At 41.6% G+C, this 22,103-nt stretch overlaps 1 protein-coding gene and 1 pseudogene across 1 annotated transcript in view; both read left to right on the forward strand.

Annotated features, from left to right (window-relative positions):
• LOC139064854 (collagen alpha-1(XI) chain-like) overlaps nt 1-19,586 on the forward strand; it is a 34,687-nt pseudogene extending 15,101 nt beyond the window's left edge.
• A 1,144-nt stretch (nt 19,587-20,730) lies between these two features.
• LOC139064852 (collagen alpha-1(XI) chain-like) overlaps nt 20,731-22,103 on the forward strand; it is a gene marked incomplete at its 5' end in the record, with an annotated part of 1,749 nt that continues 376 nt past the window's right edge. The window contains 3 exons of the mRNA XM_070547838.1: nt 20,731-20,901; nt 21,011-21,064; nt 21,996-22,097. Coding sequence (XP_070403939.1) covers nt 20,731-20,901; nt 21,011-21,064; nt 21,996-22,097 — 327 coding nt within the window. The remainder of the gene's footprint in view (nt 20,902-21,010; nt 21,065-21,995; nt 22,098-22,103) is intronic.

A 22,103-nucleotide genomic window follows, 5' to 3' on the forward strand; every position in this document is an offset into this window, starting at 1 on the left:
ATGTTTGTGTTCAAAAGGCTTTGAATGTGCTACATTCTGCCTGTTTATTTTTGAGAAAATGTAATATATATTCCCAATGGATTTTTATTTGTAGTATACCATGTATGGTAAGTACAGACGCAAGATACCGTTTTTGGCTTTGCATGGTACAGCAGATAGAAGAAGCCCGTTTTCACAAAGTTTGTTCTTATCTCTTCTGTGATATCTTGAACCTAAGTTAAGTTGATTAGAATGTACTTTTATTTTCAAACTCATAAATAAATATGAATACTCATGGATCGATAATGAAAGGCTTTGGTGAAAACCTGCTGCTGTTAGAGAATATTAAGTAATTGACATAAGACTTAAAGTGACAGGACACATCTGAAAAAGTCAGCCTGGATCAACATTAGGCACTATCTCTGAGCTCTACATGTCTTTTTTTGTCCTAATGTCACATTATATTTGCAAAAGGTAAGATTAATTTATTTGAATGTGCTCCTTTCTTTCATACCTTCTTGTTGTTGCTGTTCATCTTCTTTTACTAACATCTTTCCATCCTGCTCATCTCCTTACTGCTTCTTCCATCCTTTTCTTCCCTTGTTTAATTCTTCCTTTTCGGACCTCTGTATCCTTCCTATTGCGGCTTTACTGAACCCATCGTAGCCCCAGGTCGAACCAGCCTTGGTGGGAGAGGAGGTAGATGCCACCAAAGCGGGCGATGTTGGTGAAGAAGTCTTCACTGAGGAGTATGTGACTGGAGATGTGGGCCTTAAGGAATACGACTATGCCTACAGAGACTACAATGAGCCCTTACCAGAGACCGGAGAGGTCGATGCCTACATGGGGCCCGCCTTGTCCGCTGTGACGGATGAGGGAGGCGTAAGTCATTTTGCTGCTGAGGCAAAAAGAAAAATCAGTTTCAACCAACAAATTGTTTTCAGTGTCCTCCAAGATGATATTGAGTTTTTTACCTGTCACAGTTCAATACAGGAAAATATTTTTTAAATTTACTAAGTTTTTTTTAATGAGACAGAAATTCTTATTTGTAGTGGTTAACAACACCACACTTGCCTTTAAATTGTGTTCCCCCACCCCCTCTTTCCAAAACCTGCCATAGTAGCGATAATGTCAACAAGCTTTGTTTAATCGTTCACTATCGTCCACTTATCCGGGGTTGGGTCGCGGGGGCAGTAGCCTAAGCAGGGAGGCCCCGACTTTCCCCTCCCTAGCAACTTCGGCCAGCTGCTCCGAGGGAATCCCAAGGACTTCCCTGACCAGCTGAGAGACATAGTCCCTCAAGCGTGTCCTGGGTGTTCCCTTGAATCTTCTCCCAGTTGGACTTACCCAGAATACCTCACCAGAGGGTATCCTAACCAGATGCCCGAGCCACCTCAACTGGCTACTCGTGATGTGGAGGAGCAGCGGGTCTACACCGCTGAGCCCCTTCCGGATGACCGAGCTTCTCGCCCCATCTCTATGGGAGAGCCCAGACACTGTGGAAATAACTCATTTTGGCCGCTCGTATCTGCAGTCTCATTCTTTAGGTCACTACCCAAAGCTTGTGACCATAGATGAGGGTAGGAACGTAGATCAACTAGTAAATCAAGAGCTTCAGAATCGGTGACAAAGGGCAGCCTTGGCGGAGTCCAACTCTCACGGAAAACGAGCCTGACACTGTGGGAAATGCGTACCAAGCTCTGACACCGGTCATGCAGGGACCTAACCGCTCGTATCAGAGGGTCTTGTACCCCATACTCCGAAAGTACCCCCCACAGGGCCCCCCCAAGGTACGCGGTCGAACACCTTCAAATCCACAAAACACTTGTAGATTAGTTGGGAAAACTCCCACACACCCTCCAGGATGCCCTAAGGGTAAAGAGCCGGTCCAGTGTTCCAAAGCTAGAATGGAAACCATATTGCTCCTCCCTCTGTAGTTGGAACACATTCTGCGGTCCCCCTTTTAAACCCTCCCACTGTCTTTATGGGTGACCTCGCGAGGAAAGTTGACCATTGGGCAGGATTGATGGTTTATCCCTTGAGGTCCACGTGACGGGGGTGAGGTGGTGCTCACTCCTCACCCCCGTCACGTGGACCTCAAGGGATAAACCATCAACCCTGCTCAATGGTCAACTTTCCTCGCGGGGTCATACCCATTAGGACAGTGGGAGGGTTAAATAGAGGGACCACCACCCCGGTCTGCCAATCCAGTTGAACTGTCCCCGATGTCCATACGATATTGCTCTAGTTAAATTTTACTAAATAAAATTTGTTTTTTAAGCTAAAAATGTTCAACTTTAAATTTCAGTTGTTTCTACGGCAAGCTCAATCAGTCAAAGAGGAACACATATTTGAATGCAATTCAAGACCTTGAAGGTGTGTTAGTGGTTGAAACTGACTTTTTCAATGACAATAATGCTTTAGCTGTTACCAAAGTAAAAGCTGTTGGGAATACTAATAAATGTAAGCAGTAGCTCTCACATACACTGAAAAAAAGGCATTTTTAAGTAAAACTGTCAATAATGTCATTTTCTCAGTGTATGGCTTTTTATTGTTATTGCTAAGCTTTTTCATGCAATAAGTGTTGAAAAGTAATGGACCCGCTCGGTGGAAAACATAATAGTCAATGATGTTTGAAGGAAGGCTTTCATGCCTTTCACAACAACACAGGTTGTAAATTTGTTCTTTTACTATAATACAGGAAACGTTTTAGTTTATTTTCTTGGTGCCTGTCGTATATTTGAATGAACTAGACTTTTGTTTTGCTTTGCAGTTTCCTGTGTAAGTATGTTTATAATGACAGAACTATGTTCCTGGGTACTTGTGTTTTCCCTTAGGCCGCCTTTAGAGGCCAGAAAGGAGAAAAGGGAGAACCTGCTGTTTTGGAGCCTGTGAGTCGCAAATTCTCTTGAGCTTTTTATTTAGAGGGTCTGATTTTGTTAAATGATGAAAACTTTACTCCATCATAAGATATGAATTCTGGGTTTTTAAAGGAGCCAATAATTAGAAGTTAAAATTGGAGAAAGACTCCAAGGTTTTTGGCCAGTTATTTATTCAGCTCATATTTGAGAAGTATTCTGTTTTATTGTGTTTATATTTTAAATTATTTCCTATTATTAGATTTCTGCAAGGTGCATTCTGTTTTCTTTCTTTTTTTAATTCTCAGTTGTTTTATTTATTTTGTCCATTTTAGGGCATGTTAATAGAAGGTCCCCCAGGGCCTGAAGGGCCTGCAGTAAGTCCGTCATATTTATTTAGTCTTTATGAAAATTATTAGACCTTATGATTTTCCTCATTTCAACTGGTATTTTTAAGTTGCACTTCTACTCTGCTGAAAAATATAAAAATCCTACATTTCCTTTTCAAGGGACCGTCTGGACCACCTGGATCATCTGGACCTCCTGGTTCTGTGGGAGACCCTGGAGAGAGGGTAAGTAATATTTTCTTCTTTATTCTATTCAGGGCAGATTTGTGCATCAGTAGTTCTGAGGAATGTGTAATTACTGCTATTTTAGAGCTTTTTCTGCACTTCTGTCAGCTTCATCAATCCTCTTCACCCTGCAGGGTCCTCCTGGTAAAGCTGGTCTGCCTGGGGCTGATGGAGTCCCTGGACCTCCTGGAACCTCAGTCATGCTTCCTGTGAGTCACTTGTACCTTTTGATCATGGGTGTGATTCTGCATTTTCACTAGATTTAGTCGTTTTGTGTTTAACTCGGACTGATATATGGAATTTTCATTATGGTCGCTCAACCAAACAATTTGGTCAATCAGCTACATCTTACAAAGACATTTTGGGTTCTGTTTGTTAGTTTTTGTTGTTCAGTTATATTTTCTCCGATTCGACACACGGATCTGCTTCATATCTTCTGTTTTTCTTCCTTTCTTTGCAGTTCCGTTTTGGCAGGGCGGCGGCGATAAGGGTCCCGTTGTCTCTGCACAGGAGGCCCAGGCAGCCGCCATCTTGTCTCAGGCTAGGGTCAGTCAGAAACTTTTATGTCACCTGTTCACTGTGCACTTAGGGGATGTCTGATGCTTTACTGTTACCCAGTTAGAAATAGATTTATACCATTTTGGGCAGGTTTTATTTTTCCTTGCATAGAAAAAGCCATTTTAATTAGAAAAATGCACCAAAATACAAATTAAATTTGTGACAATTGAAACTTGGGCTGAAAGTTTAATACAGGCTGCTAACGTAAAACCTACAGAAAATATTTCTGATTTAGAAAGAAGATTTCTGCCACAGATTCCTGATAAACAGCCACATCATCACTATTGATTTAGAGATGTAACTTTCTTTAGATGGCACTGAAAGGACCTCCTGGACCAATGGGATTCACCGGGCGCCCTGGACCTGTGGTATGTTTCCCTTTGTTTTGTTGTTTATACCAAGAGGTTTTTTTTTATTGTTAACAATGTTTTACTCAACAGATTATTCATGAACTCTTTATTGTTATGTTTCATTGAACTGCGCCCGCCCAAAGATTTCAGACACATATATTTTTTTATGATTTTGTTTTGTGTTGCAAATGTAATTGTTTTCATTTAAATATGGATGTCAACAAATTAATTGTTTCATTTGTTGTAGGGAAGTCCAGGAAGCTCTGGGCTGAAGGGAGAAAGTGGAGATCCTGGTCCTCAGGTAAACCAGTCGCTTCTCCAAACTGGTGTTGATCATTTATACCGGCCACCAATCACAGACATTTGTTTGTTTGTTTGTTTTTAGGGCCCCAGAGGATCACAGGGGTTGCTGGGTCCTCCGGGTAAATCAGGAAGAAGAGTGAGTAGAAACAGCCACTTTGTTTCTGTTTAGTTTTTATTTGTTGTATTTGTTGTTATTAGGGCTGCAACAACGAATCGATAAATTCGATGAAAATCGATTACTAAAAGCGTTGGCAACGAATTGCGTCATCGATTCGTTGTGTTGCGCAACTCTTCCAAAAGCCCCCTCCCCTCCTGCCCGCCGTTGCGCGCAGACCGGTGCAGAGCCGGCAGGTGTTTGTAAGAGGAACATGGCAGAAGCAGCGAGACCCCCAAAAAGTAAAAATTTCTAAAGTTTGGGAGCATTTTCAGTTAAATCAGGCGAAGACATGCAACGTTTGTAGGTCAGACTTAGCATGGCACGGGGATACAACGGTGATGATGCAGCGTCTTAAACGCAAGCATGTCAGAATCATCAGCGAGGAAGGCGAGAGCTCGGTGTCCGGGTAAGTTAAAAACTTTTCAAAAGTGATTCACCCAAGCCCCGGATTATTACACAGGCTAGACATGCTCTAAGCTCGTTAAAAAAAGTCTATAAAATTGTAAGCGCGACGCTATTAGATAGGCGGGGGGGGGGGGACGGACTGGACTCGCGCCGCTGCGAACCGGTTCCGCCGTCACATTCCCGCAGAAACTGGTTGATCACACCGGGGCCAGACTACTAACATGTGGCTTCACAATGTCCTCAGAAGCGAAAACGCTTTTAAAAGGGAGGGAGGAGTCCTAACTGTTGCTGCAGGCGTGTTGTGTGAGAGTGCAGTTATATACTGGTTAATATATTTTTGGGTTCAGTTGCTTTCATGTGGCCTAATGTGAGTCTATTTGGGATCATTGGAATGATCAGCAGCATTTCTTGATGTGACTTTATGGCAGTTGCCCAGGGCATCATCACAAGGAGGATGGCATTCATTTACTTTTGTTTTATTTGGGGTTTTTTTCAGTCATTTTTGGAAATAGTGATTAATTTTGATTAATTCACAGCCTATGTTTAATTACATTTAAAAATTAGTTGTTTGACATCCCCAATTATAATAAATGTCTACAGATGAGATCAAACAAAACAGATGAGAATTGCCCTTAAAGAGCAAGTCACCCCCAAATAAACTTTTTTTTTTGCTGATAAACTAAATAAACGAGTGTCTAATCGTGCTGCAGACACGTATCGTCAATAATTTGGCACTTCAGTGCATCTTAGTTAAAATTTAAATATTCTGCCTAAAACTGGCAGTGTTGTGCCGTTGTCAGGTAAAAACTCTGCACTGTATTTTAATTTAAATCAGCCACCGCTATTGGCTAAGAAGTATGCTATGATGTAAACTGGTACATTATGATGTCACAATGCTGTCGTGAGCCTTAGTGTGTGTGTATTTGTTAGCGGCTCCGCCCTCTCGGTCTGCCAGGCAACAGCATGTGTTGCATTTTTCAAACATGAAGTGGGAGTGGAGTTAGACTCTGGTAGGGGTTGACTTGCTCTTTAAGCTGTTTAACTTGGACCAAGCATTTTAGGTCACAGATAGGTGTAGCTTAGGGTCTCTGTCTATACACCTTATAAGACAATTTAGGTGATGGCATGTTGTTTTTCTGCTATTGAACTGTTTTCTAATAATGTTGTGTTTAATAAAGTGAAGGAAAGAGAAAAATAACGTTTCCCTAGCAGTTTTTAAAAATGTCCCTATGTAATCCGATTAATCGTGTCGAGACCCCATCCGATTAATCGATTATCCAAATAATCGTTTGTTGCAGCCCTAGTTGTTATCACAGATTCTACACATGCTAACACAGAGATTATAATTTGTAACAAACACTTGTGTTTTTTCAGAGGTCCAGGATAGCTCTGTGTTTTTTTTTATAAGGTCGTTTTGGTCCTGTAATCTTTTTTTGCAAACACGACCAAACAGAATCTTATTTGGGTTGTTTTAGTTGGTAAAAACAAACTTTACATTTAAAGTTTGTTTTAAAACATTTTAATATTGTCTGCTTGTGCTCTCAGGGTCGCGCTGGTGCTGATGGGCCTCGGGGAATGCCCGGAGAGCCCGGATCTAAAGTAAAGTATTCACTCTGTTATCATATTTGTCAAATAAAAACACAGGTTATTCCCTAAATAATAATTATTTGTGTTTTTTATCTATTCTGTTTGGTGTAGTCGTTGTGCCTTATGGTTTGTGTGTTCGTCTCAGGGCGATCGTGGCTTTGATGGTCTTCCTGGTTTGCCTGGTGACAAAGGACACAGGGTAAGTTCTTGGTAATGTGTAATGTATCCATGTGATATCATCGACGCTTGAATAACTGTTTGGGTTTTTTGGAAGTAGATGAAGTTTTCTGTGTTCTGATTTCTTCTGCTTTGGATCTTGTCAGGGTGACCCGGGACCAATGGGACCACCAGGATCTCAAGGAGAAGATGGAGAGAGGGTATGCACTGAAACAGAAAAACATCTAAAATACTTCAGTAATCTTACTTTGTGTTACTTTATATCAGTTTTGTCAGCATTTATTCACTCTTGTTTCTGTTTGTAGGGAGACGATGGAGACGTCGGACCCAGGGGTCTCCCAGGTGAACCCGTGAGTGTTTCCATGGCAACCAAAGAGATTTAACAGCTCATTTTGATTTTTATTGGCTGTGCATATTTACACATAATTTATTCACATACCGTATTTTCCAGACTATAAGTTGCACTTTTTTTCATAGTCTGGCTGGTCCTGCGACTTATATACCAAAGTGACTTATGTACCAAATTATGTATACCGTGCTGCTGCGGGCCGGCTCCAGACCAGGAATGAGCTCCCCTGCCCCGCCATCACCTGCTGGAGACCGTTGCGCGCTGCTGCGGGCCGGCTCCGGTCCAGGTTTCAGCTCCTCTGCCCCGCTGGGAGGGTTTCAAACACCGCCATCACCTGCTGCAGCCTGTGGCGTGCGGGGTACTGCGGGCGCTCTCCCCACCCACTGGGAGGGTTTGAAACACCGCCATCTTCTGCTGGAGACCGTGGCGCGCTGCTGCGCCCTGATTGTTTATTCTGTTATTATTACCGGTACTTGTCTTGCAATGTGAAACGCTTGGTCTCAGATTTTGTAAGAAAAGTAATAAAGTTTCCCCCCAAAATGCGACTTATAGTGCGACTTATATATGTTTTTTTCTTCATTATACATTTTATGGCTGGTGCGACTTATACTGCGGAAAATACGGTAGTTGAATTTGAGAGTATTGTTTTAGACCTTGAGTTTTCCCTGTTACTGAGTTTTATCTTACCCTAGATGTGTTTCTGTCTTTGTCTTTAGGGACCCCGTGGTCTGCTCGGGCCTAAAGGTCCTCCAGGAATCTCTGGACCTCCTGTAAGTAAACCACACAACACCCACAGCCATGCCTGAAGCAACAGTCTGTATCCTGATATGACGGCCGGGAAAGCTACTGATCCAGAAATTAGGATGTGATGTTCTTCAGTTTCTGCTGAAGGGAGGATTCTGGCAGCCATTTTTGACATCTACGCCATATATTTATATCTAACAGAGCTGTTTAGTGTAGTGTGACTTTTTTGTTTTGTTTTTATCTTGTTTTCATGAATCAGAATAATACAGCAGAACTTTATAGATATTGATGTTCAAAATGATGGACTTTCTCATCACCAGTGTCTGATTTGCTGCGATTAAAGAATAAAAAGGGCATTTTCACTTTCTACCTGCAAAAAAGTGCTCTGATATAAACCAGTGAGGAAGTTGTTCACATGGGCAGCAAATGTTTTTTACTGTATGCTCTCTCTCTCTCCTTCCAGGGTGTACGAGGAAATGATGGCCCTCATGGTCCCAAAGGAAATTTGGTCAGTAATGGTTAAAGCTTCTTTCCGGAGTATTTCTCTTATCCGATGGCACCATCTAGTGGCTGACAAGCATATCACTCAAGAACGCTGTTCCTGTTTTTTTAAGATGGCGACTTCACATTTCTGTTTATAAATGTGCTTCTGTAGCGACAAACAGCAAAAACACGTTGTTTTACGAGTATTATTCTCCTTTGTGGTCTCACATATTTATATTTTAGAGACTTTCTTGTCCGTGAAAAGTTCCTCAACTCTGCATCAGCCGAGGTATTCCTTAAATTTGAAGCACGTACGCGGTAGTCTAACGCTATTGGTTAGTTCTGGTTGGCGCTCAGTTTCCTATTGCACGGCGCTCTGCAGGGCAGGGGGCGTGGTTAGCAAAAAAAAACAAAAAACAAGATGTATCGCTTACATTTTATCACAGGATGAGACAATCACTTTTACGGATTTCTGACAAGTTATACATCATTTCTGAAACGGGAAAACTCCGGAAAGCAACTTTAACATGTCATCATGAAATTATCAGATTATTTACAAGTAGGATCTGAACTGTACAACCAGTAATTTCATACATTTTACTACTCCTTTTGTACATTCCAGTCACTTTTTATTTTATCTCTCAGGGTCCTCAAGGTGAGCCCGGACCTCCAGGCCAGCAGGGAACTCCAGGAACTCAGGTGAGACAACCTACCTGCCATTTGATGTTTTTTAGGAGTAAGAAGCTGCATCACTGGTATCATTGCCTTTATGTGACAGACCGACGTTTCTGCAGTTTTATTGTTCCTGTGTTGCTGAAGAATCCCCAGCTCTAGTGTGCTCTATAGTAATTTACAGGCTGCATCCCCTTTGGGGAGAGCAGTGTGTCTTTTCTGCATTTGCATACGACGTTTAGAGTAAAGAATACATAATTGGTTTTATATTTGTTGTTTTTGCAGGGAATGCCAGGACCTCAGGGAGCTATTGGACCTCCAGGAGAGAAAGTAAGTAACCCAGAATTTGTGTCCTAGATACTAGAATTACATTAAAATGGTGAAATCCTCAACGACCCTGCTGCTAGTTCCAGATCTTCCTCATGTTTAACTATTGTCTTCATAAACCAGAGGCCCCAATAACAAAAATCTAAAATATCCATGAACCTTATTTTTCAGCTTGTATTTTGGACAAACCAGCAGCAGTATAGATGTTAAACTGGTTTCACAAAAAGAATAGAAATACTGATATCCACTAAGGAATGTGAGACTCTATATCCACTGGGTCTGGGAATGCTAGAAATTAGGATTAGTCTTGGATTATATAGTTAGTGTAATTTCCGGACTATAGAGCCCACCAACAAAAAAAAAGGTTTTCTACACACACCGCACTCAAATACAAGCTGCGGCACAGCAGCCACATGCAGGTCTCTGGCGCACAGCGCATGTACGGCCATAACATGAGATAATTAGACAGAAAGTCGCTACACGGAGGTTTTTCATCGTTGTTTTAATTCAACAAAACGAATTTTAAACACGGGTGAACGTGCCTGCAAGTTTAGAAAAGAGAACAGCACTGATAGCATTCATATTTCTGGATGGTTATAAAATAAAAACAGCACTGACACGTTATTACCGTAATTTGCATGTTTAGAAGAAAAGAACAGCGCTGACTCAGCATTAATAAGGCCTGGATGATTAGAAAATAAAAACTGCACACAAAACATGCCTGGTTAGTAAATAAAACACACTTGCCTACCAGAAGAAGTAATTCGCTCTCATCTTCCTCTTGCGCACTAAAGCCATTAAAGTCCTCTTCTTCAGTGTCGGAGTTGGACAGCCTCAGAAGAGCTTCGTCACATACCTTTTCTGTGGCGATGTCAGTGTCGCTGTCCGTGTTGCTGTCATCATCCCCGGGTGAAGCTGGCTTGAATGAGTTCTTCCCGCTGCCGTCTCCAGCGCCGAACCATGGATTCATTCATGCCAAGCTTACGTACGGCAGCACTGTTTCCCTCCTTTACTGCCAGATCAATGGCCTTCAGCTTAAATGCGGCATCATATGAACTCATACGTGTAGTTACCATGATGAGGGGGTATGGATCGTGCCGGCTGCTTGCATGTGCTAAATTAAAATGAGCACTTTCTTCGATTTCCACTTTTGACTTCCACCTGTTTCACTTTCTGCTAAAGCGCCCCCTAGTGGCAGGTGAAGGAAAATCTGCAGTAAAGCCGCACCTCATTATAAGCCGCAGGGTTCAAAGCGTGGGAAAAAAGTAGCGGCTTATAGTCCAGAAAATACGGTACTCGGATTAAGCTCATGACCACTTTGTGTTTCTTTCTAGGGTCCCACTGGAAAACCGGGTTTACCAGGAATGCCTGGAGCGGACGGCCCTCCTGTAAGTTTCCCTTTTAAAATATTAAATATGATTTTATGTATTTTTATTTGTCCAGAGACTTGAGCCCCATTTTCTGTTCTCAGGGTCACCCAGGAAAGGAGGGTCCATCAGGCACTAAAGGAAACCAGGTAGGTGTCGATTTAAACCACCTAATCTGTTTCATCCTAAACTTTTTTCTGTGTGTATTTAGAATAATTAGAGTAGATCTTTGTGGTTTTAGTTGTCTTATGCTTTTAACTCATCTTCCTGATCATCTCCAGGGTCCCAACGGTCCTCAAGGAGCCATCGGCTATCCTGGCCCTCGTGGCATCAAGGTCGGAACATTTATTTAATATTTTATCAAAATGTTCATAGATACCAACACATTTTCTGTTCATGTCACTTAATTATGAGTGGCTGCCGATATCCAATACTTTAAAAATGCATTCAAATAAGAAAACGGGGGAACACACCTGAGTTGTGCTCACCAGAGGTGGTCAGACTGCCGTGAGACCACATGCTGATGCGGTTGGCCCTGGGTTCCTCCTAATGTGAGACAATGTTGGACCCCATGGCTAAAGTGTGTCAGCAGTTTCTGCAAGAGCAAGGCATTGATGCTATAGACTGCTCCGCCCGTTTCCCAGACCCGAGTCCAGTTGAACACTTCTAGGACATCATGTCTCGCTCCATCCACCAACACCACGTTGCACCACAGACAGTCCAGGAGCTGGCAGATGTTTTAGTCCAGGTAGCAGCAGTAGCTCAGGAGGTTGAGGGGGTTGTCCAGTTATCAGAAGGTTGTAGCGGTGTGGATTGACTTCGTATTTATTAAATGATCAATAAGATGTGGTGTTTCATATAAATATGAAATATCAATCTGATTGATCTTTGAATATTTGAACTAACGTTCCTTTAGGTTCTTTGACTCTTCAGGGAACACACACTTCATATTCATTCAGACAGAGTCAAGGATATAGTTTATAAAAATGAGTTTAATTGTATTTTCTAAACTAATGATTAAACATGACAAAGTATGGATGATGGTTGTACAGGATAACAGATGATGAATGAGATGGTGGAATGTGAGCTACATGTTTCAGATGTCTGAGTTTTAAAATCAGTTTGGCTGTATGGTTTAATAAGCTAGATTGTTCATAAAACCATCCGATGCCATTTGTGCTGAGTCTACGCACCCTTGTATGAAGGTCCACGTGAGATCCAGGGGGTCAAGAGGTCAGGATGGAGACCTCCGAGTAGGGCTGCTCAATTAATCAAATTTTTATCCCAATTACGATCTGAGTTTTGAACGATTATAAAAACAAAACAAGCCGATTATTTGCTCCTCCCACTTGCGCTGCCCTGAGTTGCAAATGAAGCGCTCCTCCCACAGTGTTGCCAACTTAGCGACTTAAACGCTATTTCTAACAGCTTTTCAGACCCCCTTCTTGACTTTTTAAATCGTAAAAATACCTAGCGAACACCTCAGAAACATCTCTGGTAACCCTTAGCTACTTTCTGGATAACTGTCGTTGACATTTCTTGCAGGTTAGCTAAACACTCCGCCTGCGCTCCGGACCGTTCTTCAGGACATTAGGAAAGGGAATGATGTAGTGATGTGTCAGTCGCTAAAGAAACAGCTCTCAGAGCCGGTTCCCTGTTGGATTAAACAGAGTGAGTGACACACACCGTAACTGCGGGCTCCTGAGCTGCTAAAAACAGCTAAATGTGCGCGTGCTGCGTGCTAAACACACGTACAGCTTGCCCATGATTGCTGTGAAACCGGGTTGGGGGGGTGCAGCTGTGGTTGGGACAATTATTACATTAACTGATGGACCTGTAAATACATAGTTTATAAATAAGGTAGAAATAAGTTCCTCACTCTTGATAAATAATTACTAACCTCTCTGAGGACACGGTGCTAGTGCACGCTCCTACAGCACCTTGACATGACTAAATAAATGTTATACAACATTTTATGAACATCAATTTATTTGCATGTATTTATTATAAATGCCACTGTATAATTCTTGCTGTCAGTATTTGCAAGATATTGGTATTTGGGTCTGTACTGGTTAGACTTAAATGAGTTAAACCAAGGTCTATAGCCCTTGGGTCATAAACTATGAGCTATAAGTATATTGGTCTTTTTATACTGGGAATCAGGAGTTATTTTAGTGATCATCTTGTTATTTATTTTTGTCCGATTGTGCCCTGAGCAATTTTATGACAGAATAAAAACAAATAAAATCAACATAAATTGAAAAATCATCTTAAATAATCGAGATCTCTATTTCAGTCACAATAATCGTGATTATTATTTTTGTCATAATCGAGCAGCCCTACCTCCAAGCATGACCCATCTAGTCTGAGATACCTTCAGATGACGGCAGGAAGCTGGAGTGTCTATTTTGCATCTGAGGCTGTTGTGTCTGATGTCACTTGCAAGCTTTGCAGAGCAATGTTTTGACCTGAGGTCAGATAAGAGGGTGGTCCCAAATGCTTGTGTAACCGGATTACAGGATACAATAAGATAATTAAAAGAAAAAATAAACAAATGGGCCAATAATTAGGTTCGGGGAGAATTGGAGGTTGTTTAAGAATGACTGGAGTCACGGGTATAGCATGAAACGGTTTATATACTAAATTTTAATAATAATGGGAAATATAACACATAAAGATAACACACAAAAACAGATGAAAACAATCGACAATAGTAAAATGCTCGGTATGAGATTTGATCATATGAGTCACAAGTCAGCCGGCGTCAAGTCAAATCCCCACGCTTGGGGTGAAAGTCAGAGTCCGGTGGTGCGATTTTTTCCTACCGCACCGTTGAGATTGTTCACAGAAGAGAGCAGTCTGCTCTTCAGTTACTTGAGATGTCCTGGTTCGTTCAGTGGTTAAGGCTCGCCATCTCCCTCGTCAGGAAGAAATCCAGTTCTCGTTCCAAGTGAGTGATCATAGGAGTCGGGATCAAACCCAAGGAAAAAAAAACCCAGCCAACGCGCTCCAACGGTTCCCTCCTACAGAGGATTGGTTCACTCTGTCGTCTCCACACAAATCGCGTTGGTTCCAAGTTCCTAGCTCTTATTAGAAGGAGTCAAGTCCGCCTCTCCCTCTATCTATGCGGCACCCAAATCAGGGTTCTTCACGGCCTCGACCGTTGTTTTTTTTTTTTCTCTCTCTCTCTCTCTAACCGCTCAGTCTTTGCTTTCTGTATCTGCGTGCTGCACAGCCGTTTGTCTCTCCTCTCGCTCAGCTGCGTTGCACGGTTTTATTTCGCGGAGGCGGGACTTATTTCTCTCAGCCAATGAAATTTCAGATTCCCACCTGGACCAATAGTATACAGCTTTCCTCTTCTGTTTCTGTTAGTGATGTTCAAGATTCTTGTTTTAACCGATGTTTAATATTAAACTCGTTATTTTAGTTATTCACTCTTCCAATAATTCATTATGAAATTATCTATTAGTTAATTAGATATCTATTAATTAGTATTGTTAATTTCCTTAATTTATATTTTATATTTTATCTAAATTGAGGATGGATCATATTAGTAAGCCAATTAGTTAATACCTCATTAAGGTTCTAGCTTCTGGGTTACATCTGCTCACTGGTCGGCCTAAACCGAGTGAACTCTGAAGAACTAACTAGATCAGGAAGTGATCCTTGTCTATATCAAATGTTAACAAATCAGAATTTGACACGTTTAAAGGCGTTGCCAGACAGATGTGATGCATTCCTGGATGTGGGATGCAGTTTGTGTCTACAAGTAAATTTCTGGTAATTTTTGATGAAATATTTGACCTTTTGGTAAGTTACAAGGTTCAATCCTGGCTCCCACCAGAGAATGCTGCTGTTGTGTCCCTGGGCAAAACTCCTAACCCGCCTTGCTTGATGGTGGTGGTTGGAGAGACTGGTGGTGCCAGTGTGTGGCAGTCTCTGCCGTCAATGCGCCCCAGGGCAGCTGTGGCTACAATATAGCTCATCATCACCAGCGTGTGAATGAGTGAATGACCGATTATGTTGTGAGGTTGTAGAACCCTGTGAGGAGATCCCTCAAGAGACCATCCTCCACCTCATCAGGAGCATGCCCAAGAGTTGTAGAGATCGTACAAACGTGGAGGCCACACCCACTACTGAGCCTCATTTTCTTTTGTTTTAAGGACGTGACATCAAAGCTGGACCAGCCTGTTGTTTTTCCACTTTTATTTTGAGTACGACTCCAAATCCAGACCTCCGTGGGTTACGTTTGATTTCCATTGATAATTTTTGTGTTTGTTGTCGGCACGTTCAGCTAAAGAACATTCAGATCTAGTCTTATTTTTGTGTTACCTTTATTTTTTGAGCAGTGTATTAACTCATATACTGCCAATGATGACAAAAGTCAACATTTTAAATCCAACCGTTCACTGCCATTTGCATGTTTTTACTGTGTGGGCGTCGGACGAGCCCCCGCACCGTGAGAACAAACATCTCGGCTCTAAAGCCGATCTTCATCCGCGTACGTCACGTGATCAGGAAGCAGAACATCCAGGTGTTAGGAGATCGTTTTGGGCCGCTGCTGTAAAAAAACAAAAAGTGAGGAGCGAACTGGAAAAGCTTCTGCCGATCACAATTCAACAACGGATTATGAAAGAACGGATAACGGTCGAAACGCGCGGACTCTTCCTGATGTAAGAGGTGGGTCTCCGCTTTGTTTTGGCGTCGACATCATCCTAGCGCGCAACGTTCTGTGACTCTTAAAAAATGGCGAGAAACGCTGTCAGCGAATGAGTTAATGATATATTTTAGTTTTTTTCATGTCATATTTAAAAAGATTAAACCACCAAACATTTTGTTTTGATTGCAGGGAGTGCAAGGAATCCGCGGTCTAAAGGGTCACAAAGGAGAGAAGGTAACTCCTCCGTTACCGCTTAAAATCAGTCATGTGAAATGTCCTAAATATCCTCGATTGACAGATAACTGTTTTTGTTTGTAGGGAGAAGATGGCTTCCCAGGAATTAAGGGAGATTTTGGCATCAAGGGAGAGAGGGTAAAATAAATGATAGCTAATAAGTTTGTGGTGGATAAGATTAGATGATGTTTCAGTCCTGTTTCATGTTTGCTTTATTGTGACTGTTGTTATCTGATGTTCCTCACTGGTAGGGTGAGATTGGAGTTTCAGGGCCCAGAGGAGAAGATGGCCCAGAGGGACCAAAGGGTCGTGTTGGACCTCCTGGAGAACTCGGACCAATTGGGCTTGCTGGAGAGAAGGTACGACCGTTTAAATCAGAGAAGAATATAAAGATGAGCTCATTGTTTTACTTCCTTTTGTGGTTAATGGAAAAAAGGGTGACATTTTTTACTTTGTGGCATTTTAATTAGTTTTAAAAGAGGATGTCACATAATACAGGACTTCTGGTTTAACGTCACGGGCGTGCGTTGTGCTGACTGCAGTTCCTCTAACGACCACACGTGCGCGCTGCAGCTTTAAATCAAAAATAACTTTAGGCCCTAGGCCTTTTTTCTTTGGGCCCTGGCGCCTCCCAATCAGGGGCCTTTGGAGTTTCATGTCCCAAGTGTCAGTGGTTGTTTGCATTACCCGAGCACAGCTACAATCAAAACAGTTTAGATTGTAAACAAAGCTCTTTTTGGTTTGTGACACATTAAGATAAAATAATACTTGAACTTTATTTTAGAAGAGCTGCCCTGTGTGAACGTGCTGACAGGATGGAGGTTGTGAGTTCAAATTCCATTTAGAAAATTTAGTCAATTGTTTTATTTATTCCAGGGATCCTCATCTACATTTGTTCAAGGTTTTTTTTTTCAGCAGACACCAGTGAAGGCCAGATGCTCTTCTAAAATAAAGTTCAAACATCATTGTTTCTTAATTTATTACAATTTAAAATGGCCTTGTTTCCCATCTGGGCTGTTTGATTGTGGTTGTAGTTGTTTGGAGAATGTGGACAGTTGTAGATGTCTGGGACATGAAACTGTAGAGGCCCCCAGTTGGGGGGCGTTAGGGTTTAACAGGTTAAACAGGAACATTAAAGGTTGATAAATATTGATTAGTTTTATATGGTGATGTATATCAGTATCAACAGATGTGGAAAATAAGATAAGAATATGTCGCCCACCCCTGTTCTAAATGTTTTATTTTAGCTTTATTAAACTAAACATGTTTCCTCTAAATTTACTGCAGGACACAATAACACAACTACAGCATCTGAGAATAAAACTAGCTGCTTGTCTCCTTTTCTACCTAAACATTTACCTGAAACCCGCTAATAAACTTTTTGTGCATTTTATGACATCGTTGACATTTTTCCAGGGTAAACTTGGTGTACCTGGACTTCCTGGATACCCTGGAAGACAAGGACCCAAGGTAAATAAACACTTGTACATCAGAAGTTAGTTAATGTTTCTATAATTACTGATATAAAGATGTTTGTTTTTAGGGATCTCTTGGATTCCCTGGATTTCCTGGTTCTAATGGAGAGAAGGGAACGCGGGTGAGCTGTTATACTTGTTATCAAAGCAGGAGTTACCTTCCTGAAACATTAAAACTAGTGATGATTTTACCCAGACGTAGTTGTGCTTTATTAGTTTATAACTTGTTTTCTTTTTAAATCAGGGTGTTTCTGGAAAACAAGGACCAAGAGGACAAAGAGGACCAACGGTAAAGTTCTCATTTACTCAGAGCTCCTAGTCAGACCAGAGGAACTAAACAGAAGCTGATTTGTGTCGACATCATTTAGCACCAGTGCAGTTACAATTATAACCACTGGGGGTCAGCAGAGACGACCTTTGGTCAGTAACAGTTTAGGTGGTGTTGCACTGTGCTTACAATGATTCAATTCAAGTTTATTTATAAAGCGCCAAATCACGACCAGAGTCGTCTCAAGGACCTTCACACAGTAAACATTCCAATCCAGGTCAGTTCATTAAGCCAATCAGAAAAAAGTTTCCTATATAAGGAACCCAGCAGGTTGCATCGAGTCACTGACTAGTGTCAGAGTCTTTACAGCAATCCTCATACTAAGCAAGCATGCAACGACAGTGGAGAGGAAAACTCCCTTTTAACAGGAAGAAACCTCCAGAGAATCCTGGCTCAGTGTAAGCAGCCATCCACCACGACTCACTGGGGATCGAGAAGACAGAGCACGCACACACACACACACACACACGTTACATTGTGATTTCTTAGTAAATAGTCTATTTGGTGAGAGATAAACTTTATTGTATTTCTCCTAGTGAATCTATAATTAAACGGGTAAACTAGTAGTAGCACGTCATGGTTTAATGTGTTAATTTGGTTGCATTTATAATTTATTTTTCTGGATCAGGAAATCTATTTTAATTCTTGTCTGTGATCACCAGGGTCCTCGAGGGCAGAGAGGACCGAGGGGATCAACAGGAAAACTAGGAGCAAAGGTTTGTCTAAACATCGAAACACCCAGGCTTAGCAACGTTCTACAAATGTACGCTTTTCCCTTTTATCAAATCTTCATATGAATAATTTCTTATTTATACAATAATCTAAAAGTATTTTTGTGTGTCAAACAGACCTAAAATATTATATTTCCTCATAGGGAACGTCTGGAAGTGACGGCCCTCCTGGTCCTCCTGGAGAGAGGGTGAGTTCTTATTTGCTGCTACAGGAAATCATGAAACGTTTTAATTAGGTTATAATTTATGTTCTAATTTTATACGATGTCGTGGTCTGATCAGGGATTACCCGGACCTCAAGGAGCCAACGGCTTCCCCGGACCAAAGGGACCTCCAGTAAGTCTGGTTTCTGCTTTTTGCTGCTGAAGACTTAGGTTATTGTTTTGAAATGGGAGCTGAAGTTTTTGGGGAATTAAGGAAAACTAATACTTCACAGGGACCACCAGGAAAGGACGGACTGCCTGGACATCCTGGACAGAGAGGAGAAGTCGTAAGTTTGTAGATAAACTTAGTTAAAGGTGTTCTGCTGCATCTTTAGGTTCACCAAGTCTTCTTCTACAGGGGTTCCAAGGTAAAGTGGGTCCACCTGGGCCTCCTGGAGTTGTAGGGCCTCAGGTGGGTTAATCCATCCGGTTCCATCATTTCACAGCTTTTGCAACAACGCAGTCATATTTAGTCTTTTCCCTCCATCCTCCTAGGGTCCATCAGGTGAAACGGGCCCCATGGGTGAGCGTGGGCACCTTGGACCTCCAGGCAGTAGCGGTTTTAGGCACGGGCAGACAGGGCAGTTGCCCGGGGCGGCATTTTTTCATGACACAAAAGGGGCGCACAAGCGCGGAGTAAAAAAAAAAAAAAAACAGGAAATCTGCGCCGCACCGAGGTTTTCTATTATCTGTCATATGACAGTGTCTGGATTGGAAACAGCAAGTTGGCGCCCCCTGCAGCTGCAGGCGCTGAACGTTCACGTGCTCCGTGTGTCTATGAAGAACAGGAAGGGGAGGGGTGCGGCGGGGGAATTCACCTCTGCGTCTTTCCCAAATAAATGAGCGGGTAGGGGCTGAATCAACTGTATTAAGATGGCTAAAGTCAATCACATCTTAACGTTCTTCCATATTTCATTCATAATATCATAAACACAGGCCTATCATTCTTTCAGGTTTCTCTGAATTGTGTGAAATGGCCGAATAAAAAAAGGAAAAACAAAATGATTTTGTGGTCACCCCCCCATCAAGGTCAAACTGTTTAGTCCTGACTAAAGGAAACTTATTGAGTCAAGAGCCAAACAGAAAAGATGAACATAAAAAAGCTAAAACCACCAGGTGCCCCATTCAGGGGGAAAAAAAGAAAAAAGAGGAGAAAGATAAAGGTATGTAGCTCTCATGATGCATGTTTTCAATTATTTGAACCAGTTAACTGGGATTTTAACGGTTAAATGCGGTCAACTAATTGCTAACAGAGCTAATAGGGCTGAAATATTGAAACAAATATTCAAATGGTTTGAAAAAAGTCCTTGAATCGTTTTTTACTGATTCAAACTAGGATTTGTTAAATGCTCACTGCAGCCCGTGGCCTGCCTGAACAACAACAAACACATGTTGATCATGTTCACATAATAATAAATAAAACAATTCTACAAGCTGAAGAAAACACCCCAGTCACCACTAACTATCCTGTTTATTTATTGCAGATGGCTGCACTGATTATTTTTTACATGATTTGTTCTGTAAAAGTTGGCATTTTTGGTAATCTACAGTTTTTTATGTCAGTTTAAATTACAATTTCAGAGGCAATTCTAAAATATTATGGATCATGAGATCTATTGGAGATCTACCCCAACTTTTGGACTGCTCTGCCAGTCACTGTGGCTCAAGCTGAGAGGAGCTTTTCAAAACTTGATCAAGTCATGCCTGAGGTCACCTATGTTTCAGGGGCGGCTCACTAACCTGGCTCTGATTAGTATCAATCACTCAGTAGGGGAGCAGATTTCATGTGATGACATTATTGATGATGTTGCATCAAGGTTAGGTTTTAATTTTAGTTTGTGTTTTCTATTCTAAGTGCAATGCTGTAGTGATTATCTTTAGTTTGTTATGTGTGAAATATTTTTGCTATTTAGAATATTTATTATCTATTATGTTCATATATTCTTAATATTTAGTTATTGTTTGTTTTTGTATAGTTGATTCTATATATTTTGATACAGTATATAATGTATAGTGATTTACATTCTGACAACTTCATAGTAATTAATGTAAATATGTGCAACTTAGAAAAATTAATGTTCAATAGTTGTTCTAATAAAACATGCCTGTTTGTAGAAAACATGCGTGTGTTCATGCAGGTGGGGTGGTGGTGGTGGTGGTGGTGGGGGGGGGGGGGGGGGGCGCTCAAAGGGGGCCTCGCCCGGGGAGTAATTCGATGTAGAACCGCCACTGCCTCCAGGTCCTCCAGGAGAGCAGGGACTTTCTGGTCCGTCAGGAAAAGAGGGCACCAAGGGAGACCCCGGACCTCCAGGAGGCCCTGGTAAAGATGGGCCTCCTGGTCTGAGAGGATTCCCTGGAGAGAGAGGACTTCCTGGAACCCCTGTGAGTGAAACGAGTTCAGACCATCCGAGTTTGATGCTTTATGTTTCTCTAGAGGGTTTAGTGGAGCTCAGGTGAAACCGTGATGAGATCTTTTGATGTTTCCTTCCAGGGTGGTGGAGGACTGAAGGGAAGCGAAGGACCTGCTGGACCTCCTGGACCTGCTGTATGTTTTGAACAATCTCATGAAACTTATCCCTCAGGCTTCGTTAGGGACTTTTTTGTCCATTTGGGCAGTTTTTTGTTTTTCGTTTTGACACCATTTCACCACCGTTTGTGCATACGGTAAAAAAATGTTGTCGCAAAACCGCTCTCTGGACAAATTTGGAATTTTTAAAATAGACCAAGGGAACACTATGAAAGAAACACTTGAGACTTTAGAGGACAAAAACATCCGCTTGTAATAGTGGCTATAAAAAAAAATTACTTTTTTTCACACACCTGTTGAACAACTTCAGCCCTGCTAAAACATAAAAAAAAAATTCAGTCATTTTGAGGCTTTTAACCCTTGAAATGCTAGTTTAAATACTCAGTCATTGATGTAATTTATGAAGAAGAAAAAAACACTAAAACTGAGTTATTTTCTAAAAAAGACATTTTTTTTTGCCTGGGGGTGTTTAGTTCCAATCAGTCTTGATTATGTTATGAAATATCTAAAATTTAGAATTTTTTACATTTATAGTTTTTACATAGCAACAGATTTAAAATTCACTATACACTCGAGCCATTAGAGGCAAAAACGTCCCATTGACTTCAATGCAAACCACAGTTTTTGATCCTGCATCATCTGCAGCAAGTAATCATGCTTTCTGTGATGTTATGGTTTCATTTTGGACAAAAGTAGTCAAATTTATGATTTTTACTGTTCACCACCAAATTCTGTCATTTCTCCATACGTTGCCCAGGCGAGAAAGCTAAAAAAACCCTTACAAGCGGACGTTTTTGCCCTCTAATGACTCTTTTGTATGAAAGTTAAAGTGAAGCCTGAGGGTTAAGGTCGTTTCTGTCAGAGTCAGGCTGATGTTGATGTCAGAAGACCCAATCAAAGGTAGAAGTACTCGCTCACTGTTAAGTGTACCAACATGTGTACTTTCTAGGGTTCTCCTGGTGAGAGAGGTTCTGCTGGAACCGCTGGACCTGTGGGACCTCCTGGCAGACCAGGTCCTCAAGGACCACCAGGACAAGCTGGAGAGAAGGGTGTTCCA

This window comes from Nothobranchius furzeri, unplaced genomic scaffold (genome assembly GCF_043380555.1).
Source record: "Nothobranchius furzeri strain GRZ-AD unplaced genomic scaffold, NfurGRZ-RIMD1 Scf054, whole genome shotgun sequence".
In the NCBI taxonomy this organism is placed as follows: domain Eukaryota; kingdom Metazoa; phylum Chordata; class Actinopteri; order Cyprinodontiformes; family Nothobranchiidae; genus Nothobranchius; species Nothobranchius furzeri.